The following is a 19,094-nucleotide window of genomic DNA, read 5'->3' on the forward strand; positions in this document are numbered from 1 at the left end:
CTAAACCGGTGTAGACTGGCTTATACTTTCTCACTTAATAACGCTCCCAACAAGAGTACCTCCTTTGTTTGAGATTTAAATTGCAGTTACTGACAGCATCAATCCACTGATCATGAAACCATCTGTACATCTCTGGTGGCTCACTAGTGCTGCCAGTGACTCTTAAGGAAATACCTGTATACATGTCCTGATGTGTTACCGTACCTTTTATGATCTTACAAATAAAAGCTCATACTAAATACACAAGCATGATGCCAACCTCAATTCCCAGTTTTATACCACTTCTAAGCCTTACCCAAGGAGCATCAGTGCTCAACATCGCACTCCATGTGCTTTCCATTTGGTGGGAGAGGTTGGTGGGGAGGGTGTTTGTCCCATTCTGTTGCTTCTAAGTACATCAGAAAACTGCGCCATGATTAAGCCTGGCAATCATCAGAACAAAGGAGCAAAATGTTGAGTTCTTTGTCGCGAAGACCGCTATAATTAGCATCACTTCCATGTTAGCAGGTTAATGCAACATGTGGATTTGGTGTTCAAGGGTGCCCCATTTAGAGTACTAGATAAGTACTTTATAGCACTGCAAGCTTCACACTCCTGATTTAAGTGGAAAGGACGTTAAGGTGCAGTGCTTAAAATCATCCCTTAGCTGACTGGTGCCAGTCTAGTTACAGGTTGAGACGGGGCTTGTGTGCGCAGCAGGTGTGGGCAGTAATGCGTGCTTCACTCCCAACATTTATGGGTTGAGACATGCAATTCTTTTCAAATCAGCCGCAAAACAGACAGCCCGATGTAAATAACAAAACATTTACTGCTCGGATCTAAATAAACAAACTAAGACTGAAGGACACCTGTGGCAACCTACATTCACATTGGCCATGAAGGCAGTAATGTAAGAGTTTGGAGATGTGTTCCTTTGAATTGTAGGAGCCTGTTTAAGAGAAGCTCTGAGGGGGACTCGATGGCTGAGGCGTTTATCTACTAAATAAACCTGGCAACTAACTTCCGTAATGGTCTCTGGTCATGAACAAACATTCACTGCAGGCTAGTGGTTTGTTACAGCACTTATTAACCCCGAGCCGTTGTGGTCTATAAGCCCAGTCAATTGTTCAATTCATGATGGACACGAGGAAAGCTTCTCAAAAGTGCGCAAAATGAAAAAAATGAAAAAACTGAAACAAACTTTCTTAAATCCTTCACATCATAAAATGTCCGTCCTTCTGGGGCCTGGCACAGCAGTAGATTTCTTGCACACACTTCCAAGGCTTGTTACAAACCACACTGTAAGCTCACACCTCCACTGTCTGGTGAGTACCCTGTTGTCTGAGAAGGGAAATGAAAAATAAATATTCCACTGAAACCTCAGGTCCGCCTGGTGTGTTGTGCAGCGGTTAGAAAGAAGAAAATCTTGCACGAAGATGGCAAGATTAAACCACAGCACCCGGCAGGCCATGACACCCAGCCAAGTCCCTGAAACCTCAAAAGTTAAGACTATTTTAAAAGCAGGGCCCAAAAATGTCAAGCAGCAGACAAGAGGAAGATTTAAAAAAAAAAAAAAAAAAAAAGAAGAGGCAAAGGTGTCACATAAATTTACTTGCAGGTGCACAGCATCTTATTCATGCCAAGAAAAATAGATTATTCAAGGAAGTCTGCATATGCAGAAAAAAAAAAAAAATATCGCAAAATAAGTGGCAAGAGAACCAAAAGAAGTTGACACGGTTCCTAACAGGAGAAATGGGGGCACCACATATGAAAGGACACTACAGCCATAGACAAACAGGCATCAGAACTAGTAGGTAGAATCAAAACGGATGGAAAGAAAAGGTAATAAGAGTTCAGGAAGTAGTGTTGAGAGCTGAGAAACATAATGAATGAGAGAGTTGACCCATCAACATGAAACAGGAGATGAAACAGTCAAAGGAAGATGTGGTCTGCAAAAAGTAGGTCAACGCAGCTCATCCCAGAAGCCAACAAATACAAGGTATAAGCATGAGCAGCAGATACTGAGAATCGGGGGACTATAACCAAACACACCACCAAAGCTTCCCTGTCTATTTTTATTGACTAATAACTCGCACCCTACCTACCTACACGGGCTGGTTTTCTTTGGAAACCGCAAAAATCTCTGTACGTTATCTGCTATTTGCAGGCTGGCCTCTAGCTTGCAACCTTTGGAGCTATCGGGTAGGACGGAAATGATTCAGTCCAGTCTGTGTCGCTCCATTTACCAGTTGCACCTCCAGTTAAAACTAGTTCTCAAAGAAGAATCTTAAAAAAAGCATGTTTTCTTCTCTAGGTAAATGCTGGGTCCGGTCTCCGTTAGGATTTCAATCAGATCTGATTTTAATTAGCCTGCACCATAAACCCCGCATATCCTCAAGAAATGCATGTTTTCAAGCCCTCTGTACTGTGAACCAGTTGCTGCTCAGTCTAAGACCCATATTACCCGGACTTCGCTTATCAGAAGTACACCCTGTACAACTAAAAATACTTCTCATCATTATGTCGACACTTGGATCTAGGACCTCTTCAGACTTCATGGGCCTGAGTTTTTATGTCTCTGACGGGATGGGTACACCAGAGTTTTAGAACTGTACAAGGCAAATATATCGGAGACAGTTACTTCATCTGGCAAAGAAGGAGTTGACAACCCAAAGCATACCGCTCAAGAAAGAATGGTTGCAATTTATTCACTACATGGTAGTGTAGGAAAACACTGACAGAAAGAACCCTGGAACTCTAAACAGTGTTGCTGGAGCACTAGGACTCGAGGAAGGCCAGAGACATGATTTTCAGCTCTAGAATCAAAACTGTGTGTAGTCAAGCAGCACCCTCAGTCCAGAGAAGAAGGCAAAGGATTATCACATACGTTTTTTAAAACTCTGAAATCTGGAGGTAATGGAGCCCACCAATAATGCATTCAATCAGCCTGTTCTAACATATGGTGATAGAGAACTCCATGTAAAGCCCAGGACCCCTGTATACAGGCCTATGACTGTTTGACACAACCTACAGGACTAAGATTGCTAAATTAGAGTCATCACGCCATGAGCTAGGTGCAGTAATGTTTTTCCTGAAAAGCTCATCTGTGCAGCGAGAGCCTTCATCTGCAAGCATTGATAAAACTATAGTAATGTCCCGTGACACATCTTCTCAGCAATCTATAGGTGACACTGTATGCATCGTGTGCAGTTCCAACAGAGGTCAGAGTAATTTTCTTACTGGCAGCAGTATTTAGCGCCCACTTCACATCAGCGAGTAACCATGTGTCAAAGAAGTTTCATATACTCATAATGGCTTCAGTCAGAATGGCCTAAAACTGGTCTTGTATGAACACTACATAACAAGCAGCACAGTCCAACAGGCTCTCCACTGATCAGACTAAAAAAGTACCACATTAAGATAAGCACCCTATTGCAGAAGTGGGAACCATATTTTACAATTCAGTGACCCCTTTTCAGTTCCATACTTTATGTTTGGCAGTTTTAATACCTAGATTTACTTCCTTGCATGCCCAGCTTCGTTAGCTACCCATTAGATAGACAAGTGATTACATAGTTTACTTGATAGTGAATGGGTTTGAAACAAACTGTTTTCAGCTGAGACCTGCTAACCAGGCCCCAGCACCAGTGTTCTTTCCCTAAACTGTACCTTTGTTCCTACAATTGGCACAGCCCTGGCACACAGTCCCTTGTAAATGGTACCCCTGGTACCAAAGGCCCTGTGGCCAGGGAAGGTCTCTAAGGGCTGCAGCATGTATTATGCCACCATGGGGACCCCTCACTCAGCACACTGCCTCACAGCTTGTGTGTGCTGGTGGGGAGAAAATGACTAGGTCGACATGGCACTCCCCTCAGGGTGCCATACCCACCTCTCACTGCCTGTGGCAGGAGGTAAGTCACCCCTCTAGCAGGCCTTACAGCCTTAAGGCAGGGTGCACTATACCACAGGTGAGGGTATAGGTACATGAGCACTATGCCCCTACAGTGTCTAAGCCAAACCTTAGACATTAAAAGTGCAGGGTAGCCATAAAGAGTATATGGTCTGGGAGTCTGTTAATTGCGAACTCCACACTTCTAAAATGGCTACACTGAAATCAGGGAAGTTTGGTATCAAACTTCTCAGCACAATAAATGCACACTGATGCCAGTGTGAGATTTATTGTAAAATACACCCAGAGGCCAGCTTAGAGATGCCCCCTGAATACCAGTCCGACTCCTAGTGCTAGGCTGACCAGTTTTTGCCAGCCTGCCACAACCAGGCGAGTTTCTGGCCACATGGGGTGAGTGCCTTTGTCACTCTGTGGCCAGGAACAAAGCCTGTACTGGGTGGAGGTGTTTCTCACCTCCCCCTGCAGGAACTGTAACAGCTGGCGGTGAGCCTCAAAGGCTCATGCCTTTTGTTACAACACCCCAGGGCATCCCAGCTAGTGTAGATGCCTGCCCCTCCAGCCACTGCCCCCACTTTTGGCAGCAAGGCTGGAGGAGATAATGAGGAAAACAAGGAGGAGTCACCTACCAGTCAGGACAGCCCCTAAGATGGCCTGAGCTGAGGTGACCCCTGCCTTTAGAAATCCTCCATCTTGAGATTGGAGGACTCCCTCAAAAGGAATAGGGATGTGTCCCCCCGCTCCCCTCAGGGAGGAGGCACAAAGAAGGTGCAGCCACCCTCAAGGACAGTAGCCATTTGCTACTGTCCCCCAGACCTAAACACACCCCTAAATTTAGTATTTAGGGGCAACCCTGAACCCAGGAAATCAGATTCCTGCAACCTACAAGAAGAGGAAGGGCTGCTGACCTGAAAGCCCTGCAGAGACGACAGAGACAACAACTGACTTGGAACCAGCCCTACCGGCCTGTCTCCAGAATCAAAGAACCTGCACAGCGATGCATCCAAAAGGGACCAGTGACCTCTGAGGACTCAGGAGACTGCCCTGAACCCGAAAGACCAGGAAACTCCCAAAAACAGCGGCACTGTTCAAACACTGCAACATGTTTGCAACTTTGAAGCAACATTCAAAGAACTCTCTCTTCCCACTCTGCACCCAACGCCCCCATCTCGAGTTCAGGAGAACCAACACCGCAGAGATGACTCCCAGGCACTACGACGACTTGAGTACCCTGAGTCAACTCCCCTGCACCCCCACAGCGACGCCTGCAGAGAGGATCCAGAGGCTCCACATGACCGTGACTGCCTGGTAACAAAGAACCTGACACCTGGACCAAGCACTGCACCCGCAGTCCCCAGGGCTGAGAGGAACCACCTTCCAGTGCAGGAGTGACCAGCAGGTGGCCCTCTTCCTAGCCCAGTCGGTGTCTGGCCCGAGAAGCCCCCCTGTGCCCTGAATGCATCAACTAAGTGACCCCCGGGTCCCTCCATTGCTTTCCATAACAAACCTGACACCTACTTTGCACACTGCACCACCCCTGTGCAGCTGAGGGTGTATTTTGTGTGCCTGTTTTTGTCACACACATCCCCTCCCCCAGTGCTCTACAAACCCCCCTGGTCTGCTCCCCAAGGATGCAGGTACTTACCTGCTAGCAGACTGGAACCAGAGCACCCCTGTTCTCCATAGGCGCCTATGTGTTTTGGGCCCTCCTTTGACCTCTGCACCTCACCGGCCCTGTGCTGGTGGTGCTGTGGCTTTGGGGTTGCCTTGACCCAACGGTGGGCTGCCTATGCCCAGGAGACTGACAGTGTAAGTGCTTTACTTACCTGAGAAACCTAACCAAACTTACCTCCCCCAGGAACTGTTGATTTTTGCATTGTGTCCACTTTTAAAATAGCTTATTGCCATTTTAGCCAAAACTGCGTGTACTAATGTTTTAAATCAAAGTTCTATACTTACCTGTGTGAAGTACCTTGCGTTTTATGTACTTACCTCAAATCTTGAATCTTGTGGTTCTAAAATAAATTAAGAAAATATATTTTTCTATATAAAAAAAACTATTGGCCTGGAGTTAAGTCTTTGAGTGTGTGTTCCTCATTTATTGCCTGTGTGTGTATAACAAATGCTTAACACTACCCTCTGATAAGCCTACTGCTCGACCACACTACCACAAAATAGAGAATTAGTATTATCTCATTTTGCCACTATCTTACCTCTAAGGGGAACCCTTGGACTCTGTGCACACTATCTCTCACTTTAAGATAGTATATACAGAGCCAACTACCTACAACTCCCCACCCTTGTACCCCAACTAAGTAACCTCATTTCTTTTTTAATATAAGAAAGTGTTATGGCCAACACTGCAAGGTACTAATATATTCCTTACCACTTTTAAGTGCTTTAGAGGAGGGCAATGAACTATGGACCAATGTCCAAAGTCCAAACATTAGTTGAACACCTCTTGTTAAATAAGGAGCCTTTCATTGGGTGTGCCTCCTTGCATTACAGTTACAGAAATATATTACAAGGAAGACTGCAGCCCTGTAGTTGGGGAGGCAGTAATGGAGACTGCTAAAGCTGCCATGGCAGTGGCATTTTTTAAATTCTCACCCCAATCTCATTAGAGGCTCTCGTTTCAAGAGTGCTATATACCGGTGTCCATTCCCTTGCCAATGGGGCTAATACATCTGGTTACAATATCTATCTATTGCAGGTTATCAGATACACCAGAAAAGCACAGTTTAACAAACTAATAATAGAGCCAGTCAGGACATCCTTACGCAGGTGTTATCGGTTTTCTGAATTCATCTAACAATATATAAGCACTGAGGACGACCTCAAAAAGTGGCTAGAAAACACACTAAAGGCTCAGATTACTCAAAACCTGAAAAGTGTCAGTTATTTCTGCTGAGATAACTCTTAGTTTAGTGGGAACCTTCTTGCAGAAAAACAGCTGACCCACGAATTTAGAAACGTGACTGGCCTTCCCAATATTTATTAACTGACGAATAAAGCTTTCTGTGAACAAAAAAAGGAGCACACAGAAACGTAGCTGTTCTAATAAAGACGCCCTTCTTTGACAGAGGAGTTAACAGTATGCAACAATAAACATGCAATATTGTTAATGAGCAGTCCGCTCGCAGGAGGTGCAGGTAATCTCCGAAGAACACCGAGATGCCACGTTGGACAGAGATCAGTGACCAATTAATAAATACTCTGTATGATATGCTAGTGTGTATTATATGCTGAGAAAGAGTTTAATACTCTCATCTCTCCCCACTAGGTCCCACCCCTGATGTCCCCTACCTTAAAATCTGCCCTACGGAGGCTTGACTGATGCATCCTGTCGGACACTCTCTCCCTTTGACGCGGGACTATGCTTGCCTACCTAATGCATGTTTAGGACAGATTACTTAAATGCTCTCAACTGGTGCTGACATGCTTTTATGCTATATATGCAGAGATCTCAACAAATGATTGTTTCTGTTATGACCTGCCAGTTACATAGGTTTTAATTAATGTTTGTTGATCATATAAAAACTGAAACAATGTCTCCTGCTACGACAAATACAGTTGCTTAGCATATTTAGACCCTCTGAACGTATGCATGGGTGTTGGTTACCTGCCTATATTGTCACGGCTATACTGTGGGTTGTACCATTAGACAAAATCAATAAAAATTGGTTAAAAAAAATAAAAAAAAACATTTATCCCAGAAAGCAACTACACCATCACTGTGGCCTTCACAATTTCTGTTTGAAATTGTCAAATATTTTGTCACAAAAATGCTTAGATTTGCAAAGTCCATTTCTTCTAGGTTACTCTGTTATTCTTAAATGCTGCTTAATGTGGTCCAAACAGAATACAAAAATTGTTAACCTCCAGGGCACCATCACAGTTACAAGAAACAAAATGAGGGACTGGATCCGCACTGGATATTTATCCTTGTACATTCTTAATGCTCACTTGTTGCCTCCAGACCCTCACAACAAGCCAAGATATCTTCTTTTGACAACAAAACTGGTGACCTGAGGAGTGCGGCAGGGATCCTTATTCAGGCCAGCTCTCCAACATTTATGGAAGACCCCTGACCAACGTGAATATTTAAGACGGGCCATGCTACTTCACCTGTCCCGAAGATTCCCACGCCTCTGAGGAGAAACATGGCCAACTCCTTCTGCCCATAAGACCACTCTCCTGGCTATATGGAACGCAAACATACCTTCCTTAAACCTAACAGCAAGGCAGAGCTACTGGTAATAGGGCATTAATATTAATGGTCCTAGGAATTGTGGCCTCTCTCATTTGATCAGTATCCAATTTCACTCAAGTCAGTTGAGAAACTGGGAGTTCATGCTGAAGTTGAGCTCTTTTTCGTCATTCGGATAGGAGAAGTAGAAGAGGCTTACTATTGGCAACTAAGTATTTGCAAAGGGATGTGACTATTCCTCCATGAGAAAACAAATGAAGCACACTCTTATTTCAAACTACCTTGACTACTGTGACTAGCTTTATTTAGCTCTTATGTGTGACTGAGGACAAAGAGTGCAAAGTCTGAAGCTAGACTTGTACCTTCAGAAGTAAGATTAGTTCTTTGTTTCCCTAGACGCAGCTTACTTTGATTCTACATCATGTACATTGCCTCTGGGCATGGCAAAGAATAAAGTTAAAGTTTTCTGTGTAGAAAAAAAAAACCTGTAGTTCACAGCGTGTCTCTGCTCTGGCTGTACTTTGCCCATGCTTATTAGCATTTCCTAAGTATTCTCCTCACACTATTTCCTGCTACTTGTGGAATACTGTGGGCACCAGGATTCGAGCGTTCTTTGCAAGAATGTTTAATGTAAATAATGAGGGAGGTGGGGCTTACCTTTTGGGCGTGTGCGCAGTTTATACTTGATTTCCCTGTATTTGTACTTCAAAAAAGCACTTAACGTGCAACTAGAAGCGGCTCCTTCTTAACAAGGTTACTGAAGTCTGCTTTTCTGGATGTTTCATACATATATTTCCAGTAATGAACTATACTCATCATAAGCATATCTGAATGAAATTCGGCGGATGTGATTCTGAAGTCCAGGTAGCTTACTGTTGTATTTAATCCCTCTCCATCTGTGCCATAAAGCAACTCAATTATATTTTACTAAGTGAAAACCTGGCTACTTTCAGAAGATAGTGCCATAGCTACTGGATGGTCTGTTCCCACTCTGCGCATCAGGCAGTGCAAGTAGCCTCCTGATAGAGTGCTCTATAAAATAAATAAGTCCAGTACAATATTTTACAGGAAATGCAGGGGCAACATGTCCATAATTCAACTGGGTTCAGTGCAAAAGTTGCAGGTATAGCTCTCCTCAGTAATTCCCATTTCCATAACCACTCAATCTTTTCAAGTTTTTGATTAAGCCGATCTCCAGTTCAACGGGTTCAGGCTCAAGCCGTACTCAATCAAACAGGAGTCGAATCTGATCCAATAAACAGGATTAAGGCCAATTACTGTTCTAAAGGTAGTATGACACCACTTGTATAGTGATAAAACAATTATGCTTGCCCTACTAAGACTGTCTTTTTACAAACAGGATAATCTTTGCAAATTTAGATTTAGCGTTGTTGAGAACTCCAAATCATTTTCTTGGTCTATTTTCTTATGCTCTTTAGCCTTAGAGACCTTAACACATGTAGGGCTGGAATTAAATGTTTGTAGAGAGTGAACTCTGTGGCACCAGTGACAGAGCTCCCTCCCGGCCAGCATTATGGTCCAGATGGCTGATATAGAATGGGACGGACCATAGGTTTGACGACAGAAAAGACTACTCGGTCTATGCCGTGGTCAAACGCCTCCAACCGCCTGATGGATTAAGGGCCGTCGGAGGATTGGCTATATGTCTGCCAACCTAATTTAGACGGACGGGCATACAGCTGATTTTCAATGCCCATCACTGCCAACAGAAACCTGGTGGTATGGGGCATGAAAAGTGCGCAATGCTGCCCTGAAGCATTCATTTTTATTTTTAAAAAGAAAATCGCGCTTTGGGATTTTCTTGTTGGAAAAAATAATAATAATAATAATAATCTGTACGGCTCTGTAATAATGACACTTTCAATGCATTGACCAGAACCTCTGTGGCGGCACCTCCTGCTAATGCTGGAAATGTCGGTTGGGTCAGCGGACCTTTTGAATTTGGCAGGTGACAGCAATTTACTCTGTCGCCCTGGTGGAGAAAACGGCCACCCACCAACATCTAAATCGGGCCCTAAATCTCTGCTATTTATGACCGGCCCTTGGTCTTAAGGTGTCTAAATCACTCTGTAATGGTATTCTGTCCTGCATTTACCATCCCACACAACCGAAATTCTCCGAGTAACCCCCCTACTCCTGTATTCTTACGCGCTCCGCTCCTCCAGCTCTTACCTGCATTCACAGACGGCTGATCCTGCAGAGCAAATGCTGCAGCCTTCACAAATGCAGACATAAATCCAAGCTTCAAATTGTGTTTCTTCAGGAACGCATCTTTGTGACGAGCCCTCATGTCCTGGATATTGCTGAAAAGAAAACATACGTTGTAAAATCGCAATCTGTTGTGAGACAAACTCTTCTGAACAGCATGCTTTCCTGCTCTATGTTGAGCTTCAGTGGACAGGTGCTCTAGGTTTCTTGATTTTACCTCAGGTAACATGACAATGGCATGCATCACCCGAGGGTCCCTGGCTTACATGGACTGTGACCCGACAGCTTGGCTCCGAGGTTGAAGGGACACGCAACGTGAGTGTATCTTTAAAAAAATGTGGCTACTGCACTCTCCACCCTGGCAGTGGCAGACTGACTGCTGTCACCGTTAATCTACAGATAGGGGTACCTGCGCCCCTAGGGAGGGGTTACCTACCAGTTCCACCTGGTAAAGTCTCTGCAGTCTCCCTTACCTGGGCTCTTTCGCCTCTATTTTGTCTGATATGTACAGCTGGGAACATTGCCCTCAGGGCGACAGCAACTTAGTGTTGCTCTCCTGCCACGAAGGATGGGTCATTTGCCTTAAAAATAAAAGAAAATGTAAAAAATAAATAAATGAAATATAAAACAAAAATCACTGTACGAAGTTCCCCCTCTCTGCCTAAAGACATCATGAGGGGCAAGATGAGGGTAGGAGGCTTAAAAGGGGAGGTTTGGCCCTCTTTTGTGGTCTGGGTCAGCTCAGTTGATCTCGGATATCACTGGTAACAATCTCATCCGTACCATGTTGGGTGAGGGAACCATGTGCGAGACAAGCGCTCGCTTTGTCCTCTCTCGCCGGAACACTGTACTTAGCATGGTTTGAGGTCTTTGGCATGAAGTACGATCTTTGAGGGCTCATCACCCTTCCTCTCCATCTAGGATTGCCGAAAGGCAGAACACAAGCTGTGGCAGATAGAACTGTACACTTCGGGCATCTGCATCACCAGCATTCAAGTAGCTAAGGGTATCATGCAGCAGATTCCTTTCAAGAGCATTCTAATCCTAGCTGATCTGGTTTTATAGAGAGTTGATTAGAAAGGTGTGCACCAAAGTCCTTAGGAAGGATACAGGTTATTGTCTGGGTCAAGTGGTGAAGGAGTTTCCAAATAAAAGAATTTCCGCTCATTGTTAACAGCAGCAACGACGAGTCAAGATCCAGTTAAAAACTGCAAGGTTGGGACAAGGAAAGGGGCTGCAATTCCCAGATGACGAACTACTGTTTTCAAACTTTTTCCCTCAAATTCCTCAGTGCCCTTGGGTCTATTAATGAGTGGTAAAAACAATAAACGGCTCTGCGTAAAGGGTACTGAGACTGTGTGACTTCACTTTTGGGCACGACAGGGCAGAAATGCCAATGAGGCAATCCAAATCAGAACAATTGGGCCATAGGGTCCATCATGCAGTGAAAAAAATTGGGTACACGGATTCTAGCCAGCAAATCCCTACCTACGTGGCATGCACTGGCAAACTTCCAAGGTACCTGCCCATTGGGCTGAAAAGCTTGTGTATCAATTCAGGTGGGTCTTCCAAGTAGCAATGTCAAGGCCTGGGTACCAGGGAGACAGTATCATCCCACTCTTAAGGCCTTCCAAGTGTGTGTGGGGGGGAGGGGGAGACTGTTATGAAAACAAGAAGGTGGCAATGAGACTATTACAAGTTCTAGGCCATAGTCTGATTCTCAAAGGATGGATACCATCACGTTTTTTCTACTGGAATCAAGGGGTCATGCTTGTTCTTGAATTTTAAGTCTGCTTCCAAAGACAATGTTTGAATCCCTAAGTTCATGGGGGCAGTTAACTACGAGGAATGTGCAAACTGACCCTGCTATGTTGAAGCCTGAAGTTCAAAACAGGATTGCAATTATATCCTTGGGCGGGAAAGCACCTAGTTGTAATTACAGTTGGGAATGTATTTACCCCCGCCCCCAACACCCAATACAGCGTCAATTCATTTTACTTGCAGTGTGGCTTCAGTGAATTACAATGAATGCACAAGTGGAGCCAGTAACAAATTATAGGCCAACCATGACTCATACAGGAGGGTTGCCATCGCATCTTCTGCGAATGCCCTAATTGTTGGGATGTGCATGTTTTTTTCAATTATATAAGCAAGGTATACTTCTACTGCATCTGGGGGATGACTTGCCTTGTGAGAGACTCTTAAAGACCTGGGGCTCTGATGAGCAATGGTAAAATATATTTTAATCAGAGGCCATCTCAGGTAAGGAAAAGCACGAAGCTACACTGCCTGCAACTGTTGAACTGTTCAGAAAGAGGATTAACTTCACTGCATACACATGTATGAAGCTATATGGTTTTATGGAACATAGTCATCTGAGTAGATATCAGAGAGAACCTTGCACCAGATGTGATACACCTGTCTGACGCTGGAAGAACATTTTCTTACACAAAATTCCGGAATCAGGATGTACCAGGTATGGAAAGGAGCTAGCACATTTGGGTGCCCTTTACTATCACAAAGTGGCATCATTTATGCACAAAATAGCTGTCAGTGTAATTTATTATGTTGCATACACGGTGTTGTAAGTTTGCTTTTCTCCTTAAGACCTATAAGTGGAAAATAGGTGTGTTCAGTGGATGAGTATGTATTGGCAAGGCATTGTGTTTGATGTAAACTAGCTGGTATATGTGCTAATGAACATTTCAGACCCCTAATGCACATCTCTAGCCCCTGAGGAAGCCTGGAGGGTTGGAGAAGGAACGATCTCTTATCTGCGATTAGCTCCGCCTTTCCTTCTGTGGGGGTCACCCATTCTACTTTCCTGAAGCCTAGACCCCGTGCTTTATTTTAATTCCTCACGGTGGGTAATGCACACACAGATACCAAAAGATAGGGGAGAAGGGCAGATGGTTCTTCTCCAAGCAGCGACCACTCTAAACACACAAACATGCCACCAGGATTAAAGGGTCCCAGAAATGAAACCGTTACAAACCCCGACTGGTCATCTTGTCCACCTGGGAACATTAGAAGACTGACCTCATCAGCCAGTGGGCTGTTCAGCGTTTCACTTGTTTGCTAAGTGGAGAAACGAGTGGAATCCCACTGGATTGCCACGAAAATAACCTGTGTTTGAGAAAGTGTTTCTATAATTGATTTGAACACAGAAAGACATTTGCAGTCTGATGGAAGGAGCTGGGCTTCAGCTCACCAGCGAAGGCCTTTACAGCAGCACAAAACCAGTTATCTACAACGGATTGTTGTAGTCTGTTATGGATGAAGGTAGATGTGGAGGGGTGACTTCTGAAGAACAAGGTGACTCAATGCAGGTGTTCAAGAAACGGAAACTTGCTATTTGACATCGAGGGAAACTGAGGACGATCCTTACTGTCACTGAAGGTGAGAATGCTTCATCCCTGCCATCTTGTATGTGCTACGGGAGACTGACTGCTTCCAGATCCAGACAGATCAGTGGGCTCGGAGGAAGAGGCTCCGCCCTTCTTTTGCGTTGTCTCAGGGTAAAATGGCACCTTGCTTGATAAACCACAAATTTTCTACACTAACCCACCGGTAACTGCACTAGTGGGACTCCTGTTAACTGCGCCTAGTCACCCTTGATCGGACCTCTGATGCCACCAGTGCATTGTTGTCTCCAAGGAAAGACTGACATTTCTGATCCTTCGGCAGCACAGTGGGCAGACCACAACATTTAACCTCTTAACAACAGCTGAAGCCAAATCACTGAAATTAATGCATTGGTACTGTTGCACCAACTATGAAGAGCAACCCTGGGAAACAGGTGTGTTTAATCCAATCTTAACTGTGTTTACAGAGCTTAGCATCTTGGCACCACAATACTGTTTGGAGACAGACCTCTGGCCCAGAGGGTTGTAAGGACTTCTGGTTTCCCAGTGTATCCTAGTGTGAAATATATTTTTCAGCTGTGTGTTAAAGTACTTTCGTTTTAGAAAATAAAACACTGAATTGACAAGGATTTTTTTTTTTACCTGGTCTCACTGTGTGAACCCTGTTCTGAGAACCAAACCCACTTCACCTCTAAGTAAGCCTTGGGCTGGATTGTCTGTCCTGCTACCCTGAAAGTCACCTTCAGGACAGGGGTACATTGTTATCCAGTTTGGGGTCCAAAAGTACTGTAGAACCAGGACATAGGTTGTAAATGACTCACTTCTATGCAAGTGCATCTCAGTAACCCATGACACCAGGTGTCGCACAATCAATTGCCAATTTGGAGATGAAAGGCAGGAACAGCAGCACCGATCAGAGCAACAAGATGGCATAAAGGACTGAAATATCTACAAAGAGGTAACAGCACACTGATCAATGATTCTGAAATACTGAGTGAAGCACCCCGCCCATCACTGTAAACCCATTTATCTGAGGTTTACATAGATTATTAAGGGATTTATCATCTGAAAACGTTATGTTTCCTGAATATAACCTTATTTAATTCTAGGATTACTCGTGTAAATCCATTACTGTATCCCAAGATACACCGGAATGAGACAAGGAGAGAGAAACTAAACCGCGATAATAATCTTTGCTCTGAAAAAAGCCCAAATGTGAGCACTGAGGAGCGCCAGGCAGCAGTGCCTGCTCCCGGGAGGCCCGTCAGACGCACATCCTTACCTCCCAGGACCCTGCCGGTCTCTGTTAAGGCTTGAAATGGCCACCAGGTCAATCCATGCAAATCCAATTAGGGCCGAAAGCAGATACCGAGATTCTGCTAGACAGGACTATATACTGGAAAGAACCCTGCGTGTACACATAATCAGCTCTGTTTTGCCAACCTTAGCTTTCTAAACCCAAAATATTTACATGTTTTGTCTTAAGGAGTCAGGTTGGGTTTCAAAAGGAAACTCAATTTTATCTAATGGATGGAAACCAAAGCTGCCCTTCAGCCCATTAACGGAGCAACATGTGCAAATGGCCCAGAGAACAGCAGGAAGGAGTGAGGGAAGTGAAAAAGGCAGACTTTTGGGGAGAGATGTAAGCAGGAGTCTGTGGAGAGAAAAAGCATCAAGAAGACCATGAGGGGAGAGGGAAGGGGCGGACTTGGGGAGACCAAAAGAAGGAAAGACACCTCGACAAAAGGGAAAAGCGGGCAGTAAACCAAAGAAAGACAACGCAAGAGAGAAAAAGCAAGAGAGACAAAGAGAGAGAGCGAGAGAGAGAAATGGAGGGAGGAGACCATGACATAGGGGAAAAGAAAAGCAAGCGGAATATGAGAAGACACAAATAGTATGTAGAGGACCACTGGGAGAAAGAAGGGCAGGCAAGAAACCAAAGGAGGAGTGGAGAAGGCGCTTAAGTACACAGTAGCACACAAGAGACTGTTCGAGACAAAGGACTGATAGAAAAGAAGTACTAGGTTGGCCCAAAAGCTGAGCTGCTCTGCCAGGTTAATTCCTTCTGTTCTGCCTTACGACTGCTCTCCAGTGGACGCAATCCGCAAGTCCTTGATTCTTGGTGACACTCCGCGATACAGCATTGCTTCTATTAGACACAGGACGATCACAGATTGCAGCTCCATACTTGAGAATGGCTACTGTCACATTATACTAGCCGAGGGTAAGTGTCACTCCGCAGCAGCTGGTTCAGTGGAACACCACTGTTAACAAGACACCCCGTAAGGGAGGCATCTTCTGGCCACACGTACCTAGAACACTGCCTTTCTAGAAGTATTCAAGTTGCATGCGGTAACTGTAGTTGGACGTTTGGTGTGTGGGAGCAGGAGACAGTGTCAAGGGTGACTAGTGTCGAAGGTGGACACAGAAGGAGAGTCTTCAAAATATCAGCATGTTTCACAGCAAGGTGTCTTACCTCTAATGGGCGCGACAACACGTGTCAACTTTGTTCCCTGGGCCTTTTCCCTTAAACTGCACTTGTTTGATGCAATGAGGGAAAACACATTTACTTAATTCAACGAAAACCAATACCCTCCAGTGACCCGAAACACTTCTTACCAGCCCACTTTCTTTCCTCAGGCATGCTGGGCACAGCGCAGCGGCCACAGAAACTTGTCAAACTGTCAGGGGGACCACCCACTTATCACCTCCACTGGTCGAAGCGGTTCTGTCACTGCCCAGAAAGCCACGAAAGAAAGTAAAGTTCAGGAAGCAAATCTCTACTTACCGGAGGAGTATTTAGATTTTAAATAAACATGCCCTATTGGTTGGCGCTGGCTTTCCTTCAATGGCCAACACTCGATAAACATTTGCCCCTGGGGATCGTCCTTTAATAAGCCTCTGAACCTAGATAAGGTTGTCACTACTGAAAGCAACAGGTCGAGACACTTTACCAGCGATAGGGCCCCTTTAGCTTTTAACCTCCTTAAGGGCTGGGAGCCAAAGTCACTGCAAGAAACCATGACTTGGAAGAGTAGAAAGCTGGACTACCTAAGCAGAGCAGATGAGAAGACCCTTGAGCATGAGGACAAAACGCACACAAGGTTGTTTTCTTCATACCAGGTTCCAACTGCTAGTGAGCCAGCCAGAACCATTATAATGGTATTGCTATAACCATTCAATACATATTCATCTTTAAAGTCACATCTGACCACTTGACCCTAAATTGCCAGTTTCTAGTTCAGACTAGGCAATCATGTGTGTAATCATTGGTTCAAAGAGTGCCTGCATCAATTGAAATATTGATTACAACCGCCACTTCCAATTCAAGGACCTCTGACATTTGGCACCTCCAGGAAATGTTATTGTTTGTGCCAAGATCAACTCGGATCTATTCCCTAAGCAAAGATCTAGGACCCATATTTCAGTGACTGTGCCTATCAAATTCGAATCAAAAACGTTCTATGAACGCACCTCTGGCACTCCGAACTCTTTTTCGGAAAGGGGGCCGGACTCTCTAAGTTTGGGGTTGGTTTTTGGATTTCACATGTTGGGATTTTTTTTGTGGCAAACTCAGTTAAGAGAGATTCAAACAGTTTGTATTATCCCCCATTGTATTCAGGGCTACCAGTAAGCCACGTTAAGCAATACTGTCCCAGAGACTGGGTGGGCCGACAAAGATAATATTAAATGCAACAGCCTCAAAGGTGCCATGAGCTATCCAAGTGCCTCCCCAACCCACAGGATAACACTAGACAAACAGCCCCATATGATAAGCTGATTTTAGCACAAACAAAATAAGTTTGTCTTATCTCTGACCTAGACGTTGGTAGCACATTCTGGCTTTTCTGTCAAAATAATTTTGAGCTTTACTATTTTCCTTTTAACGAGTACCAACCCCTCACTGAAGTATTAGTTTAAACTGCAAAATGAACGTACAGCGTGCTATTTATAGTGCATGCTGCTGCTTAGTTTCTAATTCACTGCCACCTCCTAGAGCAAGCCTTGAATGTATTGTTACAACCACCAGGAAGATGCAAGCAGGAGACAAGGGGATGAAAGAAGCAGTGGGTGACGGGGAGGAGGTATATGCTCTGAGGCTCGAAAAGGAAAGGTCCCTGGGACTAGGAAAAGGACACACTGGTATGGGCAGCACATGCGAGCTGAACTAGTAAAGGAAGAATCCGGAGGGTCGCACCTCATGTCGATCTCATTAAAGGTGGTGAGCATGGCACACGTGTTCTGAGCTTCTTTCAGGCGCTGTGCGATTCGCTGACGCATTCTGTTCATCTTCACCTGTAACCCAAATGCAGCATTAGTGAGAGGCACGGATGCATGGTCCAGCAGAAGCTGCAGCATCTTTAGTATAGGGCAGAAGTCAGGAGTACTTAGAAATGCCTTGGAAGGCGAGTCGTAGGGGCAGAAATACAGAAGACAATGTGTAGAGAGGTGAGGTACAAGGATGAATGTGATGGATCAAGGATTTCACATGTGGAGAAAAAAGTGAATCAGCAGGGAATGAGGCAGAGATAGAGATAGAGGTAGCTTTGCAGGGAAGTGAAGCAAAGGCACCCAGTGTCTATCAACCAAGTGGCCACAATTTCAGAAGAGTTTTGAAGGCTAGGCATTTCCCCCTTTTTGGCTGACTTTGTCGGTACATCCATCCCCAAAATACACTCTAATGGTCAATATAATTAGTGCTCCTGAGACACCCCTAATGTACGCTAGGATAAAGGAAGACCCCCCAAACTGGTATTCCCATCGTGTCCACTTATGCAGGTTTGAAATACAGTAGGTGAACTAAGGCGTGATGCATAGTGGCTTCCATGTGTAAATTAAGCCCAGTGACTTCAGGTAAATAATTCCTCTTTATCCACCTTTTAAAAATAATGAATAAAACTGAAAGTTTGTGCTCATTATCAAGACTGCTTTTGCAATAATATACAATGGAATCAGTACAAACAGAAGACTGATCTAGATCACTTTCAGTGCAAATTTTGTGAGGGTTATCCCTGGATGATTGTGAATCTAATTTTATGTAAATTCAGACAGAACTAGCGGGCATGATTCATCTACCACTTCCTTGAATCTTTGTTTTCAGACCTGTCTGGAGGAAATATGTTAGGTTTCTCTCAGGAGACCATTTCTGGAGATTGCACCTACCTGGTGTCAAAGACTCCAAACCCTCAGTGCATTCTAGGAGTATTTTGATCCGTACATTCACCGGAACTTATTGGCAGTGGGCCAATACTTAAATGCCAAAGTCATAATATACAAGTTTCAGCTCTGCTCCAGCAAAGTAGATCTTCATCAACACAGTCAGCTGGGCCTTGCTGCATTGCTCACTGAACACAACACAGAATGCTGCCAATTTACTCTAAATTAGGATTACGCTTGGCGCCCT

The 19,094-nt window shown here is 44.6% G+C and overlaps 1 protein-coding gene across 1 annotated transcript in view; it reads right to left on the reverse strand.

Annotated features, from left to right (window-relative positions):
* The window catches only part of DLST (dihydrolipoamide S-succinyltransferase), a 160,930-nt gene that overhangs the window by 81,197 nt on the left and 60,639 nt on the right, over window positions 1–19,094 (reverse strand). The window contains exons 10-11 of the mRNA XM_069208479.1: window positions 17,889–17,986; window positions 10,290–10,420 (exon numbers count right to left, since the gene is read on the reverse strand). Coding sequence (XP_069064580.1) covers window positions 10,290–10,420; window positions 17,889–17,986 — 229 coding nt within the window. The remainder of the gene's footprint in view (window positions 1–10,289; window positions 10,421–17,888; window positions 17,987–19,094) is intronic.

The sequence above is a fragment of the Pleurodeles waltl genome, chromosome 9 (assembly GCF_031143425.1).
Source record: "Pleurodeles waltl isolate 20211129_DDA chromosome 9, aPleWal1.hap1.20221129, whole genome shotgun sequence".
NCBI lineage: Eukaryota > Metazoa > Chordata > Amphibia > Caudata > Salamandridae > Pleurodeles > Pleurodeles waltl.